This window comes from Podarcis liolepis (assembly GCF_965112155.1).
Source record: "Podarcis liolepis genome assembly, chromosome: 1".
Lineage (NCBI taxonomy): Eukaryota > Metazoa > Chordata > Lepidosauria > Squamata > Lacertidae > Podarcis > Podarcis liolepis.
Window position 1 is genome coordinate 51,022,636 of NC_139554.1, and position 20,549 is coordinate 51,043,184.

General features: G+C 45.0%; 1 protein-coding gene across 14 annotated transcripts in view; it reads right to left on the minus strand.

The window, feature by feature from the left end:
• Nucleotides 1-20,549, minus strand: part of DGKZ (diacylglycerol kinase zeta) — a 140,497-nt gene that overhangs the window by 34,498 nt on the left and 85,450 nt on the right. For 12 of the 14 annotated variants that reach the window (XM_083462565.1, XM_083462563.1, XM_083462560.1 and 9 more), the window contains 8 exons: nucleotides 15,403-15,511; nucleotides 14,152-14,247; nucleotides 11,796-11,873; nucleotides 11,189-11,245; nucleotides 8,523-8,591; nucleotides 1,727-1,798; nucleotides 933-1,049; nucleotides 761-832 (listed from right to left, as the gene is read on the minus strand). In XM_083462565.1, the coding sequence (XP_083318691.1) occupies nucleotides 761-832; nucleotides 933-1,049; nucleotides 1,727-1,798; nucleotides 8,523-8,591; nucleotides 11,189-11,245; nucleotides 11,796-11,873; nucleotides 14,152-14,247; nucleotides 15,403-15,511 (670 nt within the window). Of the gene's footprint in view, nucleotides 1-760; nucleotides 833-932; nucleotides 1,050-1,726; nucleotides 1,799-8,522; nucleotides 8,592-11,188; nucleotides 11,246-11,795; nucleotides 11,874-14,151; nucleotides 14,248-15,402; nucleotides 15,512-16,789; nucleotides 17,668-20,549 lie in introns of all 14 variants that reach the window. The other 2 variants (XM_083462564.1, XM_083462558.1) reach the window with 1 other exon arrangement.

Consider the following 20,549-nt stretch of genomic DNA (forward strand, 5'->3'; position numbering starts at 1 on the left):
GCAACCATGACTTCCCAGTTTGGACAAAATGGGAAATTCCGCTTAACTGGAAACTTCCTCATGTTGCTGAAGGGTGCTGCAAAGAGGACGCTTGAGCAATCAAAATGCTCATACATACGTTTGCTTATTAAGCCAAGATAAAATCATTCAAAGACAAACTATGTCTTCTAAAATTCATCACAGATTATATCAGAGAATTCATCGTAACTGTTTTTATCTTGCATGGTTGATCATCAGTGTAAGTTTCTCCATTTTTTGTGGTTATATACATTTAGTTACAGCATTTAATCCTTCTTATGTTTGTTATGCCAACTTTAAGATAAAAATGGATTTTCTATATACAATTATTGGTTTATAATGCAAGTATTTATATTATTACATTTTGTTCAGTTCTTCTTAATTTTTGAGCAGAGGATGCAGTTCTGCCCTTTCAGAGATTCCATTTGGGAGATTCCATGCAATTTCACTGTTTTTCTTGAAATTGAGGAAAATCAAAATACCTCCTCTATTTTGATATGTTAGTTAGAACGTTTGCTATTTGTAAATTAACCAAGCAATTGTTTATGAGAGCACAGATTATTTTTTTAAAGTGTTCCACTTCCCCCAGCATGCTAAAAACATTTGTAAGTAAAACACTGGAGGAAAAACCCAAAAACTAGTCTATTGTCTGGTATTTTTGCCACTGATCTCTCAGCACCACCACCTCTTCAGTTTGCATCTTAGTTCTCAGTCTTTCCCTATCCTAGTTCTGTTCTCTGACCTCAGGACCCTTTTTGCTGGATTTCCTCCTGAACGATGTCCTCTTTTTCTTCTTACTTGACTTTAGCGGGTTCTAGAGATGAGGGGAAAGAAGAAGCAATGTAAATGAGGAGCTGGTTTAAATGAGGCCCCTGTTTTAAATGGAAAAGAAACCCGAGGGGGGGGCAACCTACTTGGGGATGCCGGACCCGTAGGATCCAAGTGGGGGGGATGACAACAGCGGCATGTGCCCCTAGTGAGCAGGGCTCCTCAATGTGCTGCAGCATGAAGCATGAAACTTTACTGTGATACTGAAAGGAAAAGGAGAGAGCCAGTTAGTGTCTACAGAACTGTCCAGGACAATCACAGCCTTCAGTGTGTCTGTTCCAAACACCAACCACGTCTACCCACGCAGCAGAATGATGTAGCAATCAGGGGGTAAAGTGATAAGGAATGGGCTGTACCACTTCAGATTGCAGGGGGCAGGATCACCATTTTTAATGCTCCCCTTACTTTAAGAAAAACAAAAACAAAAAAAACCTAAACAAGAAGACTAGTACAGTGGTGCCTCGCAAGACGAAAAGAATCCGTTCTGTGATTCTCTTCGTCTAGCGGTTTTTTCGTCTTGCGAAGCAAGCCCATTGACGGATTAGCGGATTAGCGCTATTAGCGGCTTTTAGCGGCTTATCTGCTGATCGGGTCAGCTGATAAGCAGCTTAGCGGCTTAGAAAAGGGGGGGGAGGGGAAAAAACCAGCAGGAACTCGCAAGACATTGTCGTCTTGCGAAGCAAGCCCATAGGAGATTCGTTTTGCGAAGCACCTCCAAAACGGAAAACTCTTTCGTCTAGCGAGTTTTCCGTCTTACGAGGCATTCGTCTTGCGGGGCACCACTGTACTTCCAAACTCGGGCGAGGGAGGCAAAGGAGGCAGAGGTGTTTGTGTTTAGAAAGGGAGGGCAATTTAGCAAACAGATACATGCTGCACTCACTGCTTGCTTACACCAGGAACAGCTGATGGCTACAATCTCCTTGCTGTGAAAGGCGAATTTTTGCTGGAAACCCTGCGCAGGGAGACAGGAAAATAAGGAGAAAGTTGCACATCACTTCGTTTCTTTTTATATCATAGCAATAAACCTGTGGTCCTTGAATTTACAACAACAAAGAGTCGAGTAGCATCTTAGAAACAAATAAATGTAACGTGACGTGAATATAATGTGGACATTGGAGCAGAAAAGACTATTTATGTAGGTGACCACGGCTGCGCAGATGTTATTGACTCAGAGATGGAAAGAAGATAAAGTCCCGACCAGAGAAGAACGGCAGATTAAGTTGATGCATTATGCCAAAATGGCAAAAATGACCAGAAGAATCAGAAATCAGGAAGACCAAAATTTTAATAAGGAATGAGGGAAATTTATAATTTATCTTAAAAACCATTGTAATCAGTTAAAATCATTAGTAGGATTGGAATAACACTCGTAGTTTAATCGTGAATTTTTGATATAATGGAGATGTAAAAGGTTTGGATTATTATAAAAGATGCAGGAGGAAATGACTAACAAGAGGACCCACAAAGGGGAGGAGGGAAGCACAGGAGATTCTTTGGAATCTTGTTTTTACGTTGTATGCTGGATATGTGATTGTAAAACTTTAATTTGAAAAACCAAATAAATAAATTTATTTTAAATAAATAAATAAATAAATAAATTATTTATATCCTGCCCTCCCCAGCCAAAGCCAGGCTCAGAGCGGCTAACAACAGTAAAAATAACACATAAAATCACAATCAATTAATTGAAATACATTCTAAAATCAATTCATTCTAAAATCAATTCAAAATCAAATTAATGGCAACCATTGGGCTGGAGTGCTATGAGGATTACAGAAGGAGGGGGTCAGGCTGCGCCTTGGCCAAAGACCTGGTAGAAGAGCTCTGTCTTGCAGGCCCTGCGGAAAGATGTCAAGTCCCGCAGGGCCCTTGTCTCTTGTGACAGAGCATTCCACCAGATCGGGGCCACGGCTGAAAAAGCCCTGGCTCTGGTTGAGGCCAGCCTAACCTCCCTGTGGCCCGGGACCTCCAAGATGTTTTTATTTGAAGACTGTAAGGTCCTCCATGGGACATACCTGGAGAGGTGGTCCCGTAGGTACGAGGATCCTAGGCCGTATAGGGCTTTAAAGAAAGAATATATTGTGGACAAATATCCTTCATCAGACACATAACTCTTGTCCCAATGTGCTAGTCTTTATAGGACCAAAAGGAAGTGTATTTCCCCTCCTACAGTCAGGGCTTTCCCCCCGGTGAGTTCCAGCTCCTCTTTGGTGCATTCCGGCACCTCTGTAGCTGTTACCATAAAGCACCAATGCTGCAGCAAGCAAAGGCTCCAGCAGCTCAGTCAGCTGCTTGTGGCTGGAAAGCCAGACAGGATGTTTGTGACTGTTGCCATGGAAACAAAGGGGCAGTTCATTCTGAACTGAGCACCGGATGTTAGCTCAGTGTGTGTGTCATATGACCCGTACTGGAAGTACATGGGTGGAGTTTCTTCTTGCTGTTGTCGAGTGCAGACATGTTTCTCTGTACTGATATGAGAGACAGAAATAAAGGATGTAAATAGTTTTCTGTCTGCTTCTTTCCCCTCCTTGGGGGACACCAAAGGGGAGAGATGATGAACGGTGTGTTCCTCTCACACATCTGAGATGAATCGCCGAGACCTCGCCTGCTTATCAGCAGAGTGGAGACGCGGGGAGGTCGACAGGAATATCTGCCGGTGCCTACGCTGTGGCACATTCCTCTGACCAAGGCAGAATTCCAACAGTGGCAGCCTTCGGATGGTTGCTGTTTTCTTCGATCCATCGGACATCTGAATGAGAGGCTGGTGGAAGGTCCTCCTCTGCTCCATGGAAGCCTGATTTGAGAGGCTGATTCTCTGCAGCCAGAAGCTGACCAGAAGAAGCTGACAGCCAAGCCGATGCTCAAGGTATGAGACTTTTAAGGGCTTAAAAGTGTGAATGCAGATTGATTCATTCTCTGCTTCACGGAGAGCATGTGTGGGAAAGCAGCTCCAACTTAGAAGAGGCCTGCATTCCAGGCATTCTTGTGGTTTCCTGTCCAAGGAAAGGAATGCGCTGTTGCCTAGCAACGTCCTTCAGAAGGCTGTGCCTCAGAGAGGAGAAATGGAAAGTTACTCGAGAGGGCTGGACAGTCAGATAATGCTTCAGAGAGGCGAAAACAAAGTTTGTTATGACTAGGTCCTCACGAACTGCTGGAAGGGACTTTCCAACGCAGCCAGAGTCAGAGTTGCCAGGTGTCAAGAGTGTAAACAAGCCAGCTATTGGATTTTAGAGGCTTGTGTTTTAGAGTCAATGCAAGGACTCAAAATGGATGCCAAGAAGGGGGGAGGTTTTCCTTCTCCACCCCTCCTGACCAATGACAATTATTCATCTTGGTCTGTAAAGATGAAGGCCCTGCTGCAGAATCAGAGACTGTTTGAGGTGATTGAGAACCCCATCCCAGCAGCACCAACGCGTGCTTGGGAGTCACAGAATGTGAAGGCTAGGACTGCCATAATTCTGTGTGTGTCAGACTCGCAGCTTGTGCATATACAGCATTTGGAATTTGCGCAAGAGGTTTGGAACGCGCTGCGTACAACGCATCAGAGAGATGCCGGTTCTTCAGCGTTGCTGTATTTTGAGAAGTTGACCAATTTGAGATTAGCGCCTGATGGAGATGTTCAAGCGCACCTGACAGAGATGAAGTATCTGCGTCAACAGATGGTGGAACGCAATTTCCGTCTACAGGAGGAAGTGTTTTGCTTCATGATGATAAACAGCCTTAGCCGCACCTACAAGGTTGTTGCCAGTCAGCTTGGTTCGCTACCTGCTCAGGATCTGACCGCGGAAAGAGTGTGTGCCGTCGTCCTGAACGAACACGACAGACTTGCTGCACTGGAAGTGAAAGACAGAGGGAGGCAAGAACAGAGTTCAAATCTTCCCACTGCTGGTGATGCTGTAGCATTGAGTGCTGTCCGATGCTACAATTGTGGACAGACTGGGCATCTACAGCGAAACTGTAAGAAGCCGCGACAGTCAAGAGGAGCCAAGAACAGCTCTACGAAGCCTGAGGCATCAAGCAAAAGCCGTACCAACTGCCAGGTGAAACCTGCAAAGGCGATGATGGCGAAAGGAACCACGCCAGATGTTGGGAACGCATTCATAATCGATACGGGCGCCACGAAGCATCTCTGCCCACACAGAGAACTGTTTTCGACGTTGAAGAAGCAAAGCTTCACTGTGAAACAAGCCAACGGTCAAGAACTGGAAGCGACTGGAATTGGAACTGTGTATCTTGAGAGTCTAAACTTGACTATAAGCGATGTTTACCTGGTTCCAGAACTGAAATTTAGTCTGCTGAGTGCTTCGCAGATTGCAAAGAAGGGACTAAAACTGTACTATGATGCTAAAAGATGCAAGATCTACAAAGATGGAGAACTGTTTCTTACTGCTAAAGAGAAAGATGGACTGTATTTGTTGACTTTTGATCAAAGTGATTACATGAAATGTAATACTTCTGATTCTAACGAATTTTCTCTTACAGGTCTGACCAACAAAGAGAACACCAAGAAAGTGGCTAAGAAGGTCCACAGAGCTTTTCAGCGGGTGTATGCTGATGTGATTGGACCTCTAGAACCATCTAGAGGCGGTGCAAAATATTACCTTGTGTGTGTTGATTCTTACACTAATTATTCTTGGGTTTACTTGATGAAGAAACCGCAGGAAACTTTAGAAAAGTTTCAGGAGTTTTGTGACAAGGTCAAAAGTATGCATGATGCTAACATTGATTGTCTTTTCACAGATGACAAGCCAGTTTTTCTTTTACAGGATTTCCAGAGGTTCCTGGATGAGAAAGGGATAAGACACAAACTTGCTAGTTCCGAAGAAGCATGGAAGAAATGTGTCTGTGTTAGGGTGAACAAAGAATTGCAAAAGGGGATGCATGCGCAATTGCTGAGTTCACATTTACCACATGATTATTGGGCCGAATCTTTAGCGTCCTATCTTCATGTGTGGTTGAGGAAAGTCTCAACAGAGTTGGGATGTTCTCCTTTTGAGAAGCTGTTTAATAGAAAACCTTCTGTCGCCTATTTTAAGGTTTTCGGGTCTCATGTGAGAACAGAAGCTCCAAGTGGGGTAAAGAATGCCAGAGGCATCTTTGTAGGTTATGAAAAAGGTCTCTACAGAGTAATTTTGTCTGAATCTGGTCAGGTGATTCTCACAAAATTTCTAGAGAGTGCTCCTGAACAGGAGAGAGTGATAGTTCACACTTATTCCACAGATGATTCTGATGATGATGATGATGAGTTTGATCTTATTGAGTTCAGTGGTACTGATGATGATGACACTGATAGCTCAGACAGCTCAGTTGTCACAGTCATTGAGAGGAAATCTCAAATAATGACTAGACCCTCAGAAAAGGAGGATGAACCAATGATTAAGCTTAGTACTGGTTCTCCAGAGAGTTCAGAGGCTGAACCAGAAAGCAGAGAAGAGCAGCAGCTCTTACGGAGGTCTGAGAGAGCAACGAAGGGTGTACCACCCAAGAGGTATTCAAAGGAGTTTGCTAACCTTGCATATGTTGCTGTTGTAAACGATCAAGGACAGGTTGAAGCAGTGTCTGAGTCAGAGACAAAGGCACAACAGAGAGTTGTTAACCAAGGAAATGCGAAGTCACACAACCAGAGAGGTACATTGGTAAAACCAGTGGCGGGTAGTTCCAAGGGTGGAACTGAAACAACAGGGGAATGTTATAAGTATAACAACTGTTTGTTTTCTTCTCTGGATGACGCTTTGCTCGCAGCACGCATTGATACTTTAGGGGGAGGATGTTACCATAAAGCACCAATGCTGCAGCAAGCAAAGGCTCCAGCAGCTCAGTCAGCTGCTTGTGGCTGGAAAGCCAGACAGGATGTTTGTGACTGTTGCCATGGAAACAAAGGGGCAGTTCATTCTGAACTGAGCACCGGATGTTAGCTCAGTGTGTGTGTCATATGACCCGTACTGGAAGTACATGGGTGGAGTTTCTTCTTGCTGTTGTCGAGTGCAGACATGTTTCTCTGTACTGATATGAGAGACAGAAATAAAGGATGTAAATAGTTTTCTGTCTGCTTCTTTCCCCTCCTTGGGGGACACCAAAGGGGAGAGATGATGAACGGTGTGTTCCTCTCACACATCTGAGATGAATCGCCGAGACCTCGCCTGCTTATCAGCAGAGTGGAGACGCGGGGAGGTCGACAGGAATATCTGCCGGTGCCTACGCTGTGGCACATTCCTCTGACCAAGGCAGAATTCCAACAGTAGCATGGCAGCATGGCGCTTGGGACTGCACGACAGAGGCTGTGAGTGGAACACTGACTGGTGGGGCGCGGAGAGGGGAGCTCAACAACTTTGGGTGGGTTTCTGAAAATGGTCTGTGGGTGAGAACCTTGCCATGAATCTCAGTTATGACACAGGTGGTTGTTGTTGCTGTTGTTGTTAATGTGATTATATAATTATATAACCATTATAATACGTTGCTGTTGTTTGGAGAAGGAAAACTCTGATCCCTCAGTGCCTTGCAGAATATCTTTGGGAGAAGAAAAGGCTAGGGAGGAAACTCTACACAAATCCAGATTAGAGTCCCTAAGACTGTTGAATGGCACCTTGTATGCCTCCTTCCAGCAACTCCTGAAGCCAAGCTAGGGTCAAATACATTCGGTGCTCCTCATGCAGTGGTTTGACTTCACCCCGCGAGGCACACTCTATTGTCTCTCGAGACAAACAGATGCCAACAATGATAGTAACTTATTTCTAAACCACCCATCATTTGAGAATCACAAGGCTGCATATGACAATAAAAAATTAAATAATAATAATAATAATAATAATAATAATAATAATAATTTATTATTTATACCCCGCCCATCTGGCTGGGTTTCCCTAGCCACTCTGGGCGGATTCCAACAAAACACTAAAATACAATAGCCTATTAAACATTAAAAGCTTCCCATGCAGGGCTGCCTTCAGATGTCTTCTAAAAGTTTGGTAGTTACTTTTCTCTTCGACATCTGGTGGGAGGGCGTTCCACAGGGCAGGCGCCACTACTGAGAAGGCCCTCTGCCTGGTTCCCTGTAACTTGGATTCTCGTAGTGAGGGAACCGCCAGAAGGCCATCGGTGCTGGACCTCAGTGTCCGGGTAAAACGATGGGGATGGAGACGCTCCTTCAGGTATACTGGACCGAGGCCGTTTAGGGCTTTAAAGGCCAGCACCAACACTTTGAATTGTGCTCGGAAACGCACTGGGAGCCAATGTAGGTCTTTCAGGACTGGTGTTTTATGGTCTTGGCGGCTGCTCCCAGTCATCAGTCTAGCTGCCGTATTCTGGATTAGTTGTAGTTTCCGGGTCACCTTCAAAGGTAGCCCCACGTAGAGCGCATTGCAGTAGTCCAAGCGAGAGAGATATATATTAAAGCCAGGCAATTCAAAACATATTGTGCAGAAGACTCAAGTTCTCTCAAAAGCCTGAATAAACATGCCTTCAGATGGAAACAAAGAGGTGATACTGAAGAGGCCTCAGAAAGATGTGTAGCAGTGTCAGAAAACAAAACTTCAGTACTGTATCGCTTCCCAGCAACTGAAGCGCTTGATATAAGCTCAAGTTGCGTAAGAAACTTGATCTGAAAAGGTTTTTTTGCAGATCTCAGTTCCAGCTTCATTGTACCCTTCAAGCTATATCCGCACAGGTTTTCCCCTCACCTTTCCACACTGTCGACATTTCCCTTCCTGACGTCTCCGGTGTACCCAATGATGCCGCACAACTGTAGGCTGTGGAGAAACATGTGAACAGTTTAAAGCACGAGGAAATGGGAGAGACACATATACCGTCCCCTGAGCACACATCTAGGCTGGGATGCTTAGAAGCCAAGGCCTCCAATGCTGCCTTGACAATCCAGAACAGAGTAAGCCACCTTCACCTTCCCCTGCTTCAGAACCCCCTCAAACTCAGAAAGTGTGCCTCAGAGCCAAACAAGGACAAATGCAGAGCACTTCCAAAGGAAAGTATTCAGCGCCCATTACTGAAGATCATAGAATCATAGAATCATAGAGTTATAAGAGACCACAAGGGCCATCGAGTCCAACCCCCTGCCAAGCAGGAAACACCATCAGAGCACTCCTGATGAAACAAGTACTTTCTTTTTAAGATGCACCAAACACAAACTATTCAAAACAATATTACATGGCATTGAATACAAGAATAGTCTACCATCTACATATTTGCCGCGAGTAATACCTCAAGGCTATGAGCAAGCAATCCATGTTGCAACACAGAGAGATTATGCTATATGTAGCTTTTCTTTCTGAAACGAGGTTAAATACACAGGAGTAACAGGCAAGGCTGTGCTTAGCGGCAAAAGGAACAAATTCCTGGTCCCATTTAACAACATGGATCCTCACGGCTTCAAATTTATTAAATTGTTAGAAGTCGAATGAGTATAGGCTGTTTAGTGAAATTACCTTAACTTAACCACAACATGAGATAGCTGCTCATTTCATGGTTATGTCGAAAATAAAGTTCTGTGGGATGCAATCTGTAGCTTTGAAGGTGGCTGACAGGATGATTTTCAGCAATCCTATGCACTAGGACTTCTCTCATTGACTGAAATCAATGGACAGGGGCAAAGAGCAGGGCTTTCTCTGCAATTAAGTGCCCTCTCCCTTATTGGATTTCTCACTCTTCCCCACCACACCGCCCCGTTGCAAAAAAGAAGAAAAAAAGGCCTTACTGGCTATCTTTGTCTCTCAGAAATCAGCTAAAGGCATTTTATTTCAGCTGGTGTTCAGAGGCAGAAACAGATGCCAATTTTATGATAACTTGTTATTTTTTTATTCCCTGTAAATGTTTAATTGTTTATATATTTTTATGGTTGTTAATGTTTTGCTACTAACTATTGCTCTATTCTTAACTGTAAGCTGCCCCAAGAGCCATTTTATAAGGGCCATGTGGTAGGATATAAATGCAATACATACATAAATAAATTTGTGCAAGTATTCAGCAAAGACCATAATTTACTTTTTTCCCTAGTCTCTGTTGAAAGCGAACGCTGCAAGCACGGCAACTCAGGAAAATGTGACCAGGTTTTTATTTTTACATCTTTTCCTGTACAATCTTCTTAACTTTTCTTGATTACTCAGATATTCACCAGATTCACTCCAATAATGATCCTATTAGGAGTCACAAAGGTGAGACTCAAAGACAGGCTGCACTTCTAATCCCACCAAGCCAAGAGAAAACACACCAAAAAACAAGTCAGGCTAAAACCTAAGGGTTACCATAGTGACTTGGTTACTAAGAATGAGAATTACAGTGGTACCTCGGAAGTCGAACGGAATCCGTTCCGGAAGTCCATTCGAATTCCAAAACGTTCGGAAACCAAAGCTCCTGCAGCCAATCAGAAGCTGTGGAAGCCGCATCGGATGTTTGGGTTCCAAAGAACATTTGCAAACCAGAACACTCACTTCCGGGTTTGCGACATTCGGGAGCCAAAACGTTCGACTCACAAGGCGTTCAGGGTCCAAGGTACGACTGTACACCTTCCTCCACTGGGAATGCTATGTCTGTATGTTAAAATTGCTTGGCTCTTTAAAAATATGTTCGAAGGAAGATTCCTTTAGGTCTACATCCAGTTTGAGAGCCGGTGCAAAGTCTGTTCAGGTGAAGCACAGGTTAAAGTTTTCTCTATGAAGCTGTAAGCACGTGGATGTGTTAAAATCTCACTTCAAGTATGGACGCTGCCTGATGGTTTGCCAGTATGGATACTCATTGGCCCAGCCCTCTACCTTTCAGCACCATGGAGAGTTCTCTTCCTCTAGGGACTGAATTAAGTGGTGGAAGTATGCCATGACTAGCCACGCACTCCCCAGCATGCACCAGTCCCTTCAGAGGTTATTACTAGTAGCTCAAGAGTAGTCAATGATGTTTTTGGGCTACAACTCCCATTACCCCTGATCATTAGTCATACTGGTTGGTGCTGATGGGAGTTGTAGCTCAACAGCATCTGAATGGCACTGGCTACCTCTGTACTAACTGGTAAATTAGTCCACTCTTTCCTTAGATTAGAAAACTCCACTCATTACTATAATGTATCAATAACAGATAATGGGTGGCATCTCATTGTTGTACCTCGATGTGCAGATTTTCAAAAGAAATGCTCAGGAGGGATGGGCCATAGCATGTCTTTTACTGCTCAGACACATGTTAGCACCTCAAGTTCAGGGGGGTATACAACTTTAAACCTGGCTATGGGCAGTTTGTCACCTCAGAACCGAATGAGGCCAAAGATTTCACAGCCACCTGCATCAAAGGGTGCATGCACACAATTTCCTTGTGCTACAGATCAATAAACAGTCCACAAAGCTCTTACCTCTCGGACATTTCTTGATCCAGATTCCCTGAAGGAAGGCTTGCATCGAAAATTTATCTGTGGATTTAACAGAAAGATGGGTGGAAAGCTTTGTTGTTGTTGTTTTTTAATATAACATAAAATGTGAAGCATTTCTGTCCTGTGAGGACTACATTATTTGCCATTCCCTCTTTCCTCCCACTCAGTCCTCTCAATGAATAATTGAGCATATGCACATATGAGATTACTTTATATTGAGTCAAGCCATCAATTCATCTAGCTCAATACTATCTATTCTAACTGGCAGCAGCCCTGCAAGGCCTCTCACAGAGGCATTTCCCAGCCCTGCTGCTTGAAATCATTTAAGTGGAGATACCAGAGACTGAACCCAAGGCCAGCTGGATGCAAAGCTATCAGCTTTGGCATCTCTAAATGCAAAAGTTATTTGCCTACAGAGTCAAGAAGGAACAAAATATGACAGAGGGAGCTTGGTTCTTAGGAATTTCTCCTAGCAGGCATATAAGCGTTCATGGAAATTGGATCTGGCAGGAACGTTCCTTTTTTAAAAAGGAGGTTGATATCCCATCTCTCCAAGCACAGCCCAAGAGCTTAACTAGATTTTACTCACTTTCTCTAGCTGTTCTATGCAGGGTGTGTGGACTACAATCTTGCAGGCAGCACACTTGCGCTTGGAGAGAGGTTTTTGCTGCAAGACAAGGAAGACAAGAAGTTTACATCATCTGCGAGTGACTGGCAAGCCTGCAACAAGCTCAACACTCAAATAACTGTTTGTTCAGAGAAGAAACCATATGGAGCACACAAGTGTAGGGTAAGAATGCTGAAGGTAATGGCTTCCTCTTCGTCCTTCCATCCCAATATATGCACCAGGGGAGAGGATGGAGATGGAATGGACTGTGCATGGAGTGCATTACCTCCCACTTTTGTTGGCCTTAATGAAGCAAATGGAATCCAGGCACTGAAATATCTTGACCGACTGATCACAGCCCCCTACCCGCAAAGCAAAGGGTGCCATCAAAGGGATAGCTGGAAATATGTATTTATTTCTATCATTCTGTATACTTGAGGTGGGTTCTCATTTCCCCCCAAAAGCCTTATAAATTAAAAACATAAAAACACCATGCAATCAGGGGGAGAATTACAAGCTAATTTAGATGAATTTGCATCAAGGAAGTTTCTTCCAGCTCTACAAGATAAACATAAAGCTTGTGATTGCATTTCCGCCTGCTTTTCTTTATTTTTAAATCTTCCTGGAAAGCTTTTTCAGTGTGACTCACCCTTTTGAGGCAGCCAAAAAAGATACAGGCGCACAGTACAAAAGGGGGAGGAAAATCCTGAATTCTAATACTAGTAAGATACAGTGGCTAGAATGAATAAAACTCATTTAAAGCAGTTTGTAGAATTTGCTACTTTAAAAAAAAAAAAAGTTGGGAGGGCAAGGAAGGTCACCAAATGCTGAACAACAAGTATGCAGAGATAAGGAGTGTGTGGACATTCGGCAGAATTACCAACTTATCATCACAGAATAACAGAAGTGTAGAGTTGGAAGGGTCCCTCGTCCAACCCCCTGCAGTGCAGGAATATCAACTAAAGCATCCACGACCTCTGCTTAACGAAGGAGTGTCCACCACCTCTTGTGAGCGTCTTACTGCCAAATAGTTCTTCCTGATGTTTAGTTGGAATCTCCTTTCTTGTAACTCGAATCCACTGGTTTGGGTCCTACCCTCCAGATCAGGAGAAAACAAGCTTGCTCCATCTTCCATGTGACAGCCCTTCAGATATCTGAAGATGGCTACCAAACCTCCTCTCCATCTCCTCTGTTCCAGGTTAAACATACCCAACTCCCTCAACTGTTCCTCACAAGGCTTGGTTTTCAGACCCTTGATCATCTTGGTCACCCTCCTGCCCATCTAGCCCACTATTAAGAGTGGCAATTCATTCAAGGCCCCAGGCAGCGTTGCTACCTCCAATCTTTTCTAGCGAGTGATGCTGGGGGAAATGAGTCTGGGTCCTTACAGGCGGTATTCAACTAGGTTTTACCCAGAATCAACCCACTTATTCATATTCATGAATTTCAATGGGTCTACTCCCAGTAAAACTTAGTTGAATTACCACCCTAAGGACACAAAGCATGTACGCTGCCGCTGAACCATCGTTCTCTATAACACATGAAGCTGCTTTGCACAACATGACTGGTTTGCCCTTGCACTGCTTTCCCTCAAATTGTTAAAAGAAGATATGGGCAGGGTGGGGGGAGGCGGGAGAAATAATTTTGATCGGGACCTTTCCATGAGCAAAGAGTTTAAGCCCTGCTTGGCGGTGCCAATCCAGTTCAGGCCCTCTACCTTCAGGTTTTGGGTTTTTTTAAGAGCTACAAAAGAACAACCTATGCAGCAAATATCACATCTAGTTTGACCCAGAGGCTGTTGCCTGACTGGCAGCAGTTCTTTGAGACCCTTTTAAATGGAGCCGCCAAGGACCTTCTGCACAAAAAGCTCATGCTCCACCACCAATACATTGCCCCACTTTTACTTAGACATTTTTGTAGAATACGCTGTAAATGTGCAGGTTCTCTCTGTGCAGCTAATAACACTACACCACACACACACACACACACACACACACACACTGCAATTCAAAACAATAAGCAGAAAGGTTTCTCATGTTCATACTTCCAGATTTTGTGCTAGACACCATATCCCACAATGTATGCTAAGTATCCTTTAAAAATCACCAGGTGCCAATACCCATTGCACAAACAGAAGTGATGTGAAGGGCCACTCCCCCCCCCCCGTACACCACCCTCATTTTCCCCAAAGAAAAATATTTGCTCTTGTAACCTCTGCTTGATGGTGTTCTGGGATGTGCAGTTTAAGGCATTTTTTTGTTTCCTCCACTAGATGGTGCTGCAGACTCACACAAAAATCAAGGTGACCAGTTAGGGGCATCCTCTTGCCAAGGCTTACCAGCATTTTTGCAACACAGTTTTGTTCCCCCACATAGCAGAAGTCCCCGGAGACATTGGTTTCAAACCAAATGTGCTCCCCGTAAACTGCAGCCTCCTGAAAGACAGAAGTAATGTTGTCATTCCACAGTACTGTTGCAGGGTCACACTCAGTTCAGAACCTAGCCACAATTACATCCGGTCATTAGCTTCAGGGGAACTAACTTGACTCTCCACTTCAGCCCCACAGATGAACTGAGTCAAAACTACACATTGCTTTAACCAAGCTTCTTTTTGGCAAGACTCCACCGCCACACACATGCCTCGGCATCATCCTGTTGCACATTCTGCTTTCCTGTGCCCACCAGTTATTTGCCATTGACCTGAAGCAGGCACAAGGAAAGGATTTGGTTCAGCCTACAAGCACGACATGAGACAAGGGTGACGCTGTGGGTTAAACCACAGAGCCTAGGACTTGCCGATCAGAAGGTCGGTGGTTCGAATCCCCGCAACGGGGTGAGCTCCTGTTGCTCAGTCCCTGCTCCTGCTAACCTAGCAGTTCAAAAGAACGTCAAAGTGCAAGTAGATAAATAGGTACCGCTCCAGCGGGAAGGTAAACGACGTTTCCGTGCGCTGCTCTGGTTCGCCAGAAGCGGGTTAGTCATGCTGGCCACATGACCTGGAAGCTGTACGGCGGCTCCATCGGCCAATAAAGCAAGATGAGCACCGCAACCCCAGAGTCAGTCACGACTGGACCTAATGGTCAGGGGTCCCTTTACCTTTACCTTACAAGCACGACATACCAATGGCTCTGATCAATGGGAAGCATAGAATGGCCAAATACTTTCAGGTATAGATATGGGGACAGGAGGGGACTTGCCAAGGTGGCAGGAAATAAACAGATTTCAACACATGGCTCCCATTTGACCTTCACAGGTTAGCTTTGAGTTCACCCACATGGCAGCTTCCCATGCTGCCTGTTGATTGCTGTAATGCAGAGCACAACTAGAGCTACAGGAACCATCCTGTGGAAACTCAGGTACCATCACTCCAGAGAAATGCACTACTTGTTTCCTGACCAGACCTGCTTGGCTTCAGCAAGTCAAGTGACTTGACTTCAGACTACACCCTGGCCAATGATACCCTTGCTCCAGAAAGCCACCTATGTGTGGATTTGTACTGGGCAAAACTTGTGCAGCCAAGCCAATGGGAAAGAACCCATTCATTATCTTTCCCTGCTCACCTCCCCCCAAGGGGAGAAGGTAGAACTTACGCTCCAGTCGACAGTACTGCGGATCTCCCTGTCTGAATCGCTTCTCAGGGCTAGTGGGGGGGTTGGCTGGGCAACCAGGTGCTGGAGACCAGACTTGGCAATAGCTTTTCTGAAAGACAGGAAGATTATCCATAAAAACACCTGGAATCATATTAATCATTATTATTCCTAAATGCAGCATTTGCAAGCCTTCTGGGGTGAAAGGATGCTAAAAAGAAAGGCATTCCATGTGTTAATATCAATTCAAAAAAGCTGCCTAAAATGAGGCAGAAATTATTGGAAATCACAGAGCAGGTAATACTTACCCAACTCAGCGGTAGGCAGTAAGTTTTATTTTCTACCTTGTGGCAGTGAAAAACAGACTATTCTTCACAACTGCTTTAAGTCATGCCACACAACAACTACTAATAAATGCCAAGTTACTGGCAAGCTGAAATTTACCATGTGGATTTTGTACCATGCCACTGCAAACACCAGCCATGAAGAAAGGCACGTGGTGGTTTAGTTAAAAAAATCCAAGTGGCAGTTGAATGTATACTATTTCCATGAATCCTTCCTCCCAAAGGTGTGTGTGTGTGTAGCATATTCCATGAACAGATCACTATTCTCTCAAGTGGATGAAGACTAATAACACAATAACACAGGCTTGTGAGACTCCTGGGAAGATGAAACAGAGCCCAGGTTTCCTGCTGCTTCCGAAGCAAAACATTCCAAGGCTAATTGGGGTGAGAGTGGGAGAAGCAGCTGGGTATTTTAGAGCGCATATTTAAGATCACACATCTTACAGGACTCTGGCTCCTCCATCATTCAAACACCATATCCAACTGGCAATTCTTAGCCAAGGTAAAAGGCAACCTGCAATACCAAACAGACTTTGTGGGAAGATGCAGGAAAACAGCCAGCTCTTTGATGGAAGAGCACCCTCAAGGACCACATGGAGGATCCCTTTTCCATGACAGATCCCTTATTCAACCACATTACACCACTATCCGGGGTGGGGGAACAGGAAGCAGGGAGGGAAGGGTCACGGCAGCCAGGAGACCAATGCAATGCAGAGGTGTAAAATGTCACAGTTGGAAACTCCCATTTTCAAATCCCTGCTTGGCTATGATGCTTAAGGGTGTCCTTGGGTGACTCACTTTCTCTGAGCCGAATGAACTCAGAATTTCTTGGAGGAAGAGCCAGACAGAAGTGCAACTGGCGGAAATGGGGGGGGGGGGACCCACTGCACCTGTCCTGTTCTCAGAAAGACACAGCTGAAGCATGCTTCTTTCATAACTGATCAACCTGCAAGGAAGCACTGTGGTTGTGAGTCAGGGCTGTGCTGGTCCTCTCCCCTCCACCTCTACCCCAAAGAGCTTAGTACCCCTGAAAAAGCCATACATACGGCAGTAGGGCTCTGCAACCTTCAGGGGAGTCGCTGCTGCAGCCATTGTGGACAAGATCCATTCCCAGGCATTTATGGGTAGTCAACGCCAGCCAACTGGTCCCAAGAGGAACCTTCCACCTCCTGGCAGCCCTCCGCGTCCTGCATGACTGGAGCAAAGCACCCGGCTTGGGGGTTTCACTTGAGCGCCGCCTCTGGCTCAAGCATCTGTAGCGGCCTTGAAGCCCGTAGGCTGCTCTGCTGTGCACAAACTCTGCTGGGAGGAGGTGGGAGGACCTGCGGCGCAGGTAATGAGGGTCTCGCAGGAGAAGCCTCAGGTCGTCAGGGTGCTGCGTAGCACACCGCGAAAGCTCAGCTTGCAGCTCCTTCCTCTCCTGCTCTGCTTTCAAGCCAGAACCATCAGAGCCTGAAGAGGCAGCTTCCTCACTCCAGTCACTCTCCTCAAGCCCCTCCTTGGGGGACTCTGAGCTGGAGCTCTCAGTGCAAGGCGACTGCCTCTTTCCTTCCGCCTCATACACCTGGATGAGGCTGGCCAGCAGCAAGGAGGGCCCTATGAGATGAGTATCTATGGTGCGTACTCGCCCCCCACGCTTCTTCTGGACGGAAAACCGAGGACTCAGGCGAGGGGTCGTGGTGCTGGATCGCCTCCTGCTGGAGCTCGCCCTGCGTTTGTGCCGGGAGCCCAAGCAAGACAGCCCTTGCAGATGAGCGCAGGATTTGCGGCGGTGTTGCGTTAGGGTGGCAGAGGGCTGGCCCACCACAGAGCGCCGCCTTGCTTTGCTGGCCGGCAGGGCCACCACACTGGTGCGCCGGGGCCCTAGCGGCGCAGTCTTCTTCCTGAAGTGCCTTTTGAAAAAGGATTCCATAGCAAATGGGGGCTGTTGACAAAGAAACCAGGTGTTTTAAATGAGGACTCACCCTCCCTCCCACCTACCTAACCTGGCCTTCAAGATCTAAATGAAGAAATCATGGGGCACCCCAGACCCCAAGCACTACTTGGACACCAGCCCCGGCCCTCCCCGGCCCTCCAAGCTCCAGCCAATTCTTTTTGGCCATAACCAGTCCCGTGTCAGCTTCTGACGCCCAAACAATAAGACATCTAGTACCCTCTCACTCAGTGGAGCCAAGTCACCCAAAATATCCAATTCACCACACAGCACTAGGGGAGAGGAAGGGGGAGAAAGAGAAAGAGAAAGAGTTTCACTTATGGGGAGATTACTGAGCCAGAAAACTAGTACTGGTGTTATTGTTATTTGTGGCCAATCTGAATGTGGAAAAATGCAAGAACTGAAAACGGTGCTGAAATGGCTACCATGTGACAATTGGTGGTTCCCAATGCAAACTCTGAGGCACATGGGTGAAATCTAAGTGTCAGCGAGTCAACGGTTCATACTAAAAGGAGGTGCTTTGGCTCCATGGACTTTTTCACCTTAAATGAGGTGTCAAGGATAAAAGCTGCTCAGGCTACTTCTGTTCTATTTTAAAACAGCCTGGGCCTGAGTGCAAACAAAATACACGTTGCTTCAATCTGCTTCCTGCTTGTCAACTGTACACAGAAGATCAAAACTGGAAGAACAGAACATTTTCCATTTCGTGAAATTTAAAGCCGAGTTTAGAGAATTTGGTCCAATTAAAAAAAACAGCCAGAAGCAGACTAAGAATGAGACAAAAGATGACAAAAGATGCGTCTGTGAAGCAATAGCAGAGCTCTACTGATGCCTAATAATGGAACAACAGGAATTCTTTTTCTTTTCACTACTTGCCAGCACTCACTGATCGGGTGAATAGAACTGCTCAGAGTTCTAAAATACAATTGTACCCGAGGTCTCTTATCTTTCTGTATCTGCAACAAGCACTCTGTTCAATCACAAGTGTAAAGCACATTTTAGGTCCCTGTTAGTCATTCTCTCTATATGATGTGAGTAAACTTCAAAAAGATTGCTTTTTTTCAAGCAACAGTAATTCTTAATAGTCAGAAGCATCCAAATCTCACTGCAAGGCTCAGCAACCATTCCAATCTGCAACTGGATATTCATACGTTCTGTGCAAAGCAAAAATGACTCATGTTTCTTGATTTAATCTATAGCTCTAGTTTTGATAGGATATCAAGAGACAGTAATCTGATGATATCCAGGCATCCCACACACCTGCCATGAGGCCAAAACTTTTCAAAAGTCTGTTAAAACTGGGCAGGCAGATTATGTGGCAGTTACCCTGCATTAGCATTTCTTTCAAGCAGTCACTTTCCACAGCAAGTAATTAGAGATTCCTTTAGATTTGCGTTTAGCTCCTACATACAGCAATGAAAATGTCTCTGTCACTCAAATCTGGGCAGCCCAATTTGTGTATTATACAATTTGTTTGCTAATTATACTATAAATACGAGGCATTTTCTAAGAGCTGCCCCTTGCACATGCTACAAAATGTTGAGAAAGAAGCAATGGAAAACTCTTCTTGCCTTGACATTTGCTCATGGCACTAAATAACAGTCCTCTATTACTCTTGCATTATTTGTATAGTGAAACCAGTTATACACAACGTGCCCTTTCAGCTGTCATTGTTCCTTAAGGCTGAGAACACAGCAAAGCATGCGATGAGACTCCTATGGTAAAGGTAAAGGACTTCTAGATGGTAAAGTCCAGTCAATTTCAACTATAAGGTGCAGAGCTCATGTCCGCTTTCGGGCTAAGGGAGCTGGCGTTTGTCTGCAGACAGCTTTCCAGGTCATGTGGCCAGCATGACTAAACTGCTTCTGGCACATGGAGGACCGTGGCGAGTGCCAGAGCGCATGGAAACGCTGTTTACCTTCCCGCCACAGCGGTACCTATTTATCTACTTGCACTTGTGTGCTTTCGAACTGCTAGGTTGGCAGGAAGACTACTATGACAGGCTGCTGTGTCATATTGTCCCTGTTCTTGCTGCTTCACATTTAAAATTTACAAGGGGGAATCCCTGCTTTCCTCCCAGATTTTGAAACCTTGGCAGAATAAAGCACTCTTCCTTAGCCTGTAGAATTCAGCCCAGATTTGAAGGAAATATAATACCTTCACAGTCAGCAGTAGTAAAGCTAAAACTACACAAACTTTATTGGGAATAAATGCTGGCTTTTTTTCTTCAAATCTATTCAATTCAATTGTGGATAGGATTGCTGCCTTAAACATATATTTAAACTCATTAATTTTAAAAAATCAGCTTCGCAGCCAGGGTTCATTGTGCCTCCCCACCCCTCCTTGTACAGCAAACACATGTGCATTAACTTTCCCAAGCACCTGAGTATTATCTGTCCCTTTGATTCTCAAGAGAACATTATGGGTATTAATGGTTTAATCCTTTCACATCCAGATAGAAATGCAGTAACCTTTTGGTACCTCCTCTGCCAGCCTCCAGCACGCAGGATAGTAATAATTTGTTTTGGGGTTTGGTGGGCTTATTTACAAAGCTGCCTAACACTATCCTTTCACTCCAGCGAACTGAATGTTACTGAAGATTCCCAAGTCAAAACATACACTGAAGATCAGTAAGAGACCACACAGGGATAATTCATTCTCAATTTTAGAGTCTGTGCAGTGTGACCACAGGTAGACCATAAGGGAAGTTATGTCCCACTGAATTTGGCGAGATTTGCTCCTGAACCATTGGTACGAGTGCACAGAAACATATTCCTGATGTGAATAAAAGTTTTCACGGACTTTAGTCTGTTTGTGACGGTACAGCATGTGCTGGTATCCCGTCAGAGCTTTGAAATACTCATTATGGCATA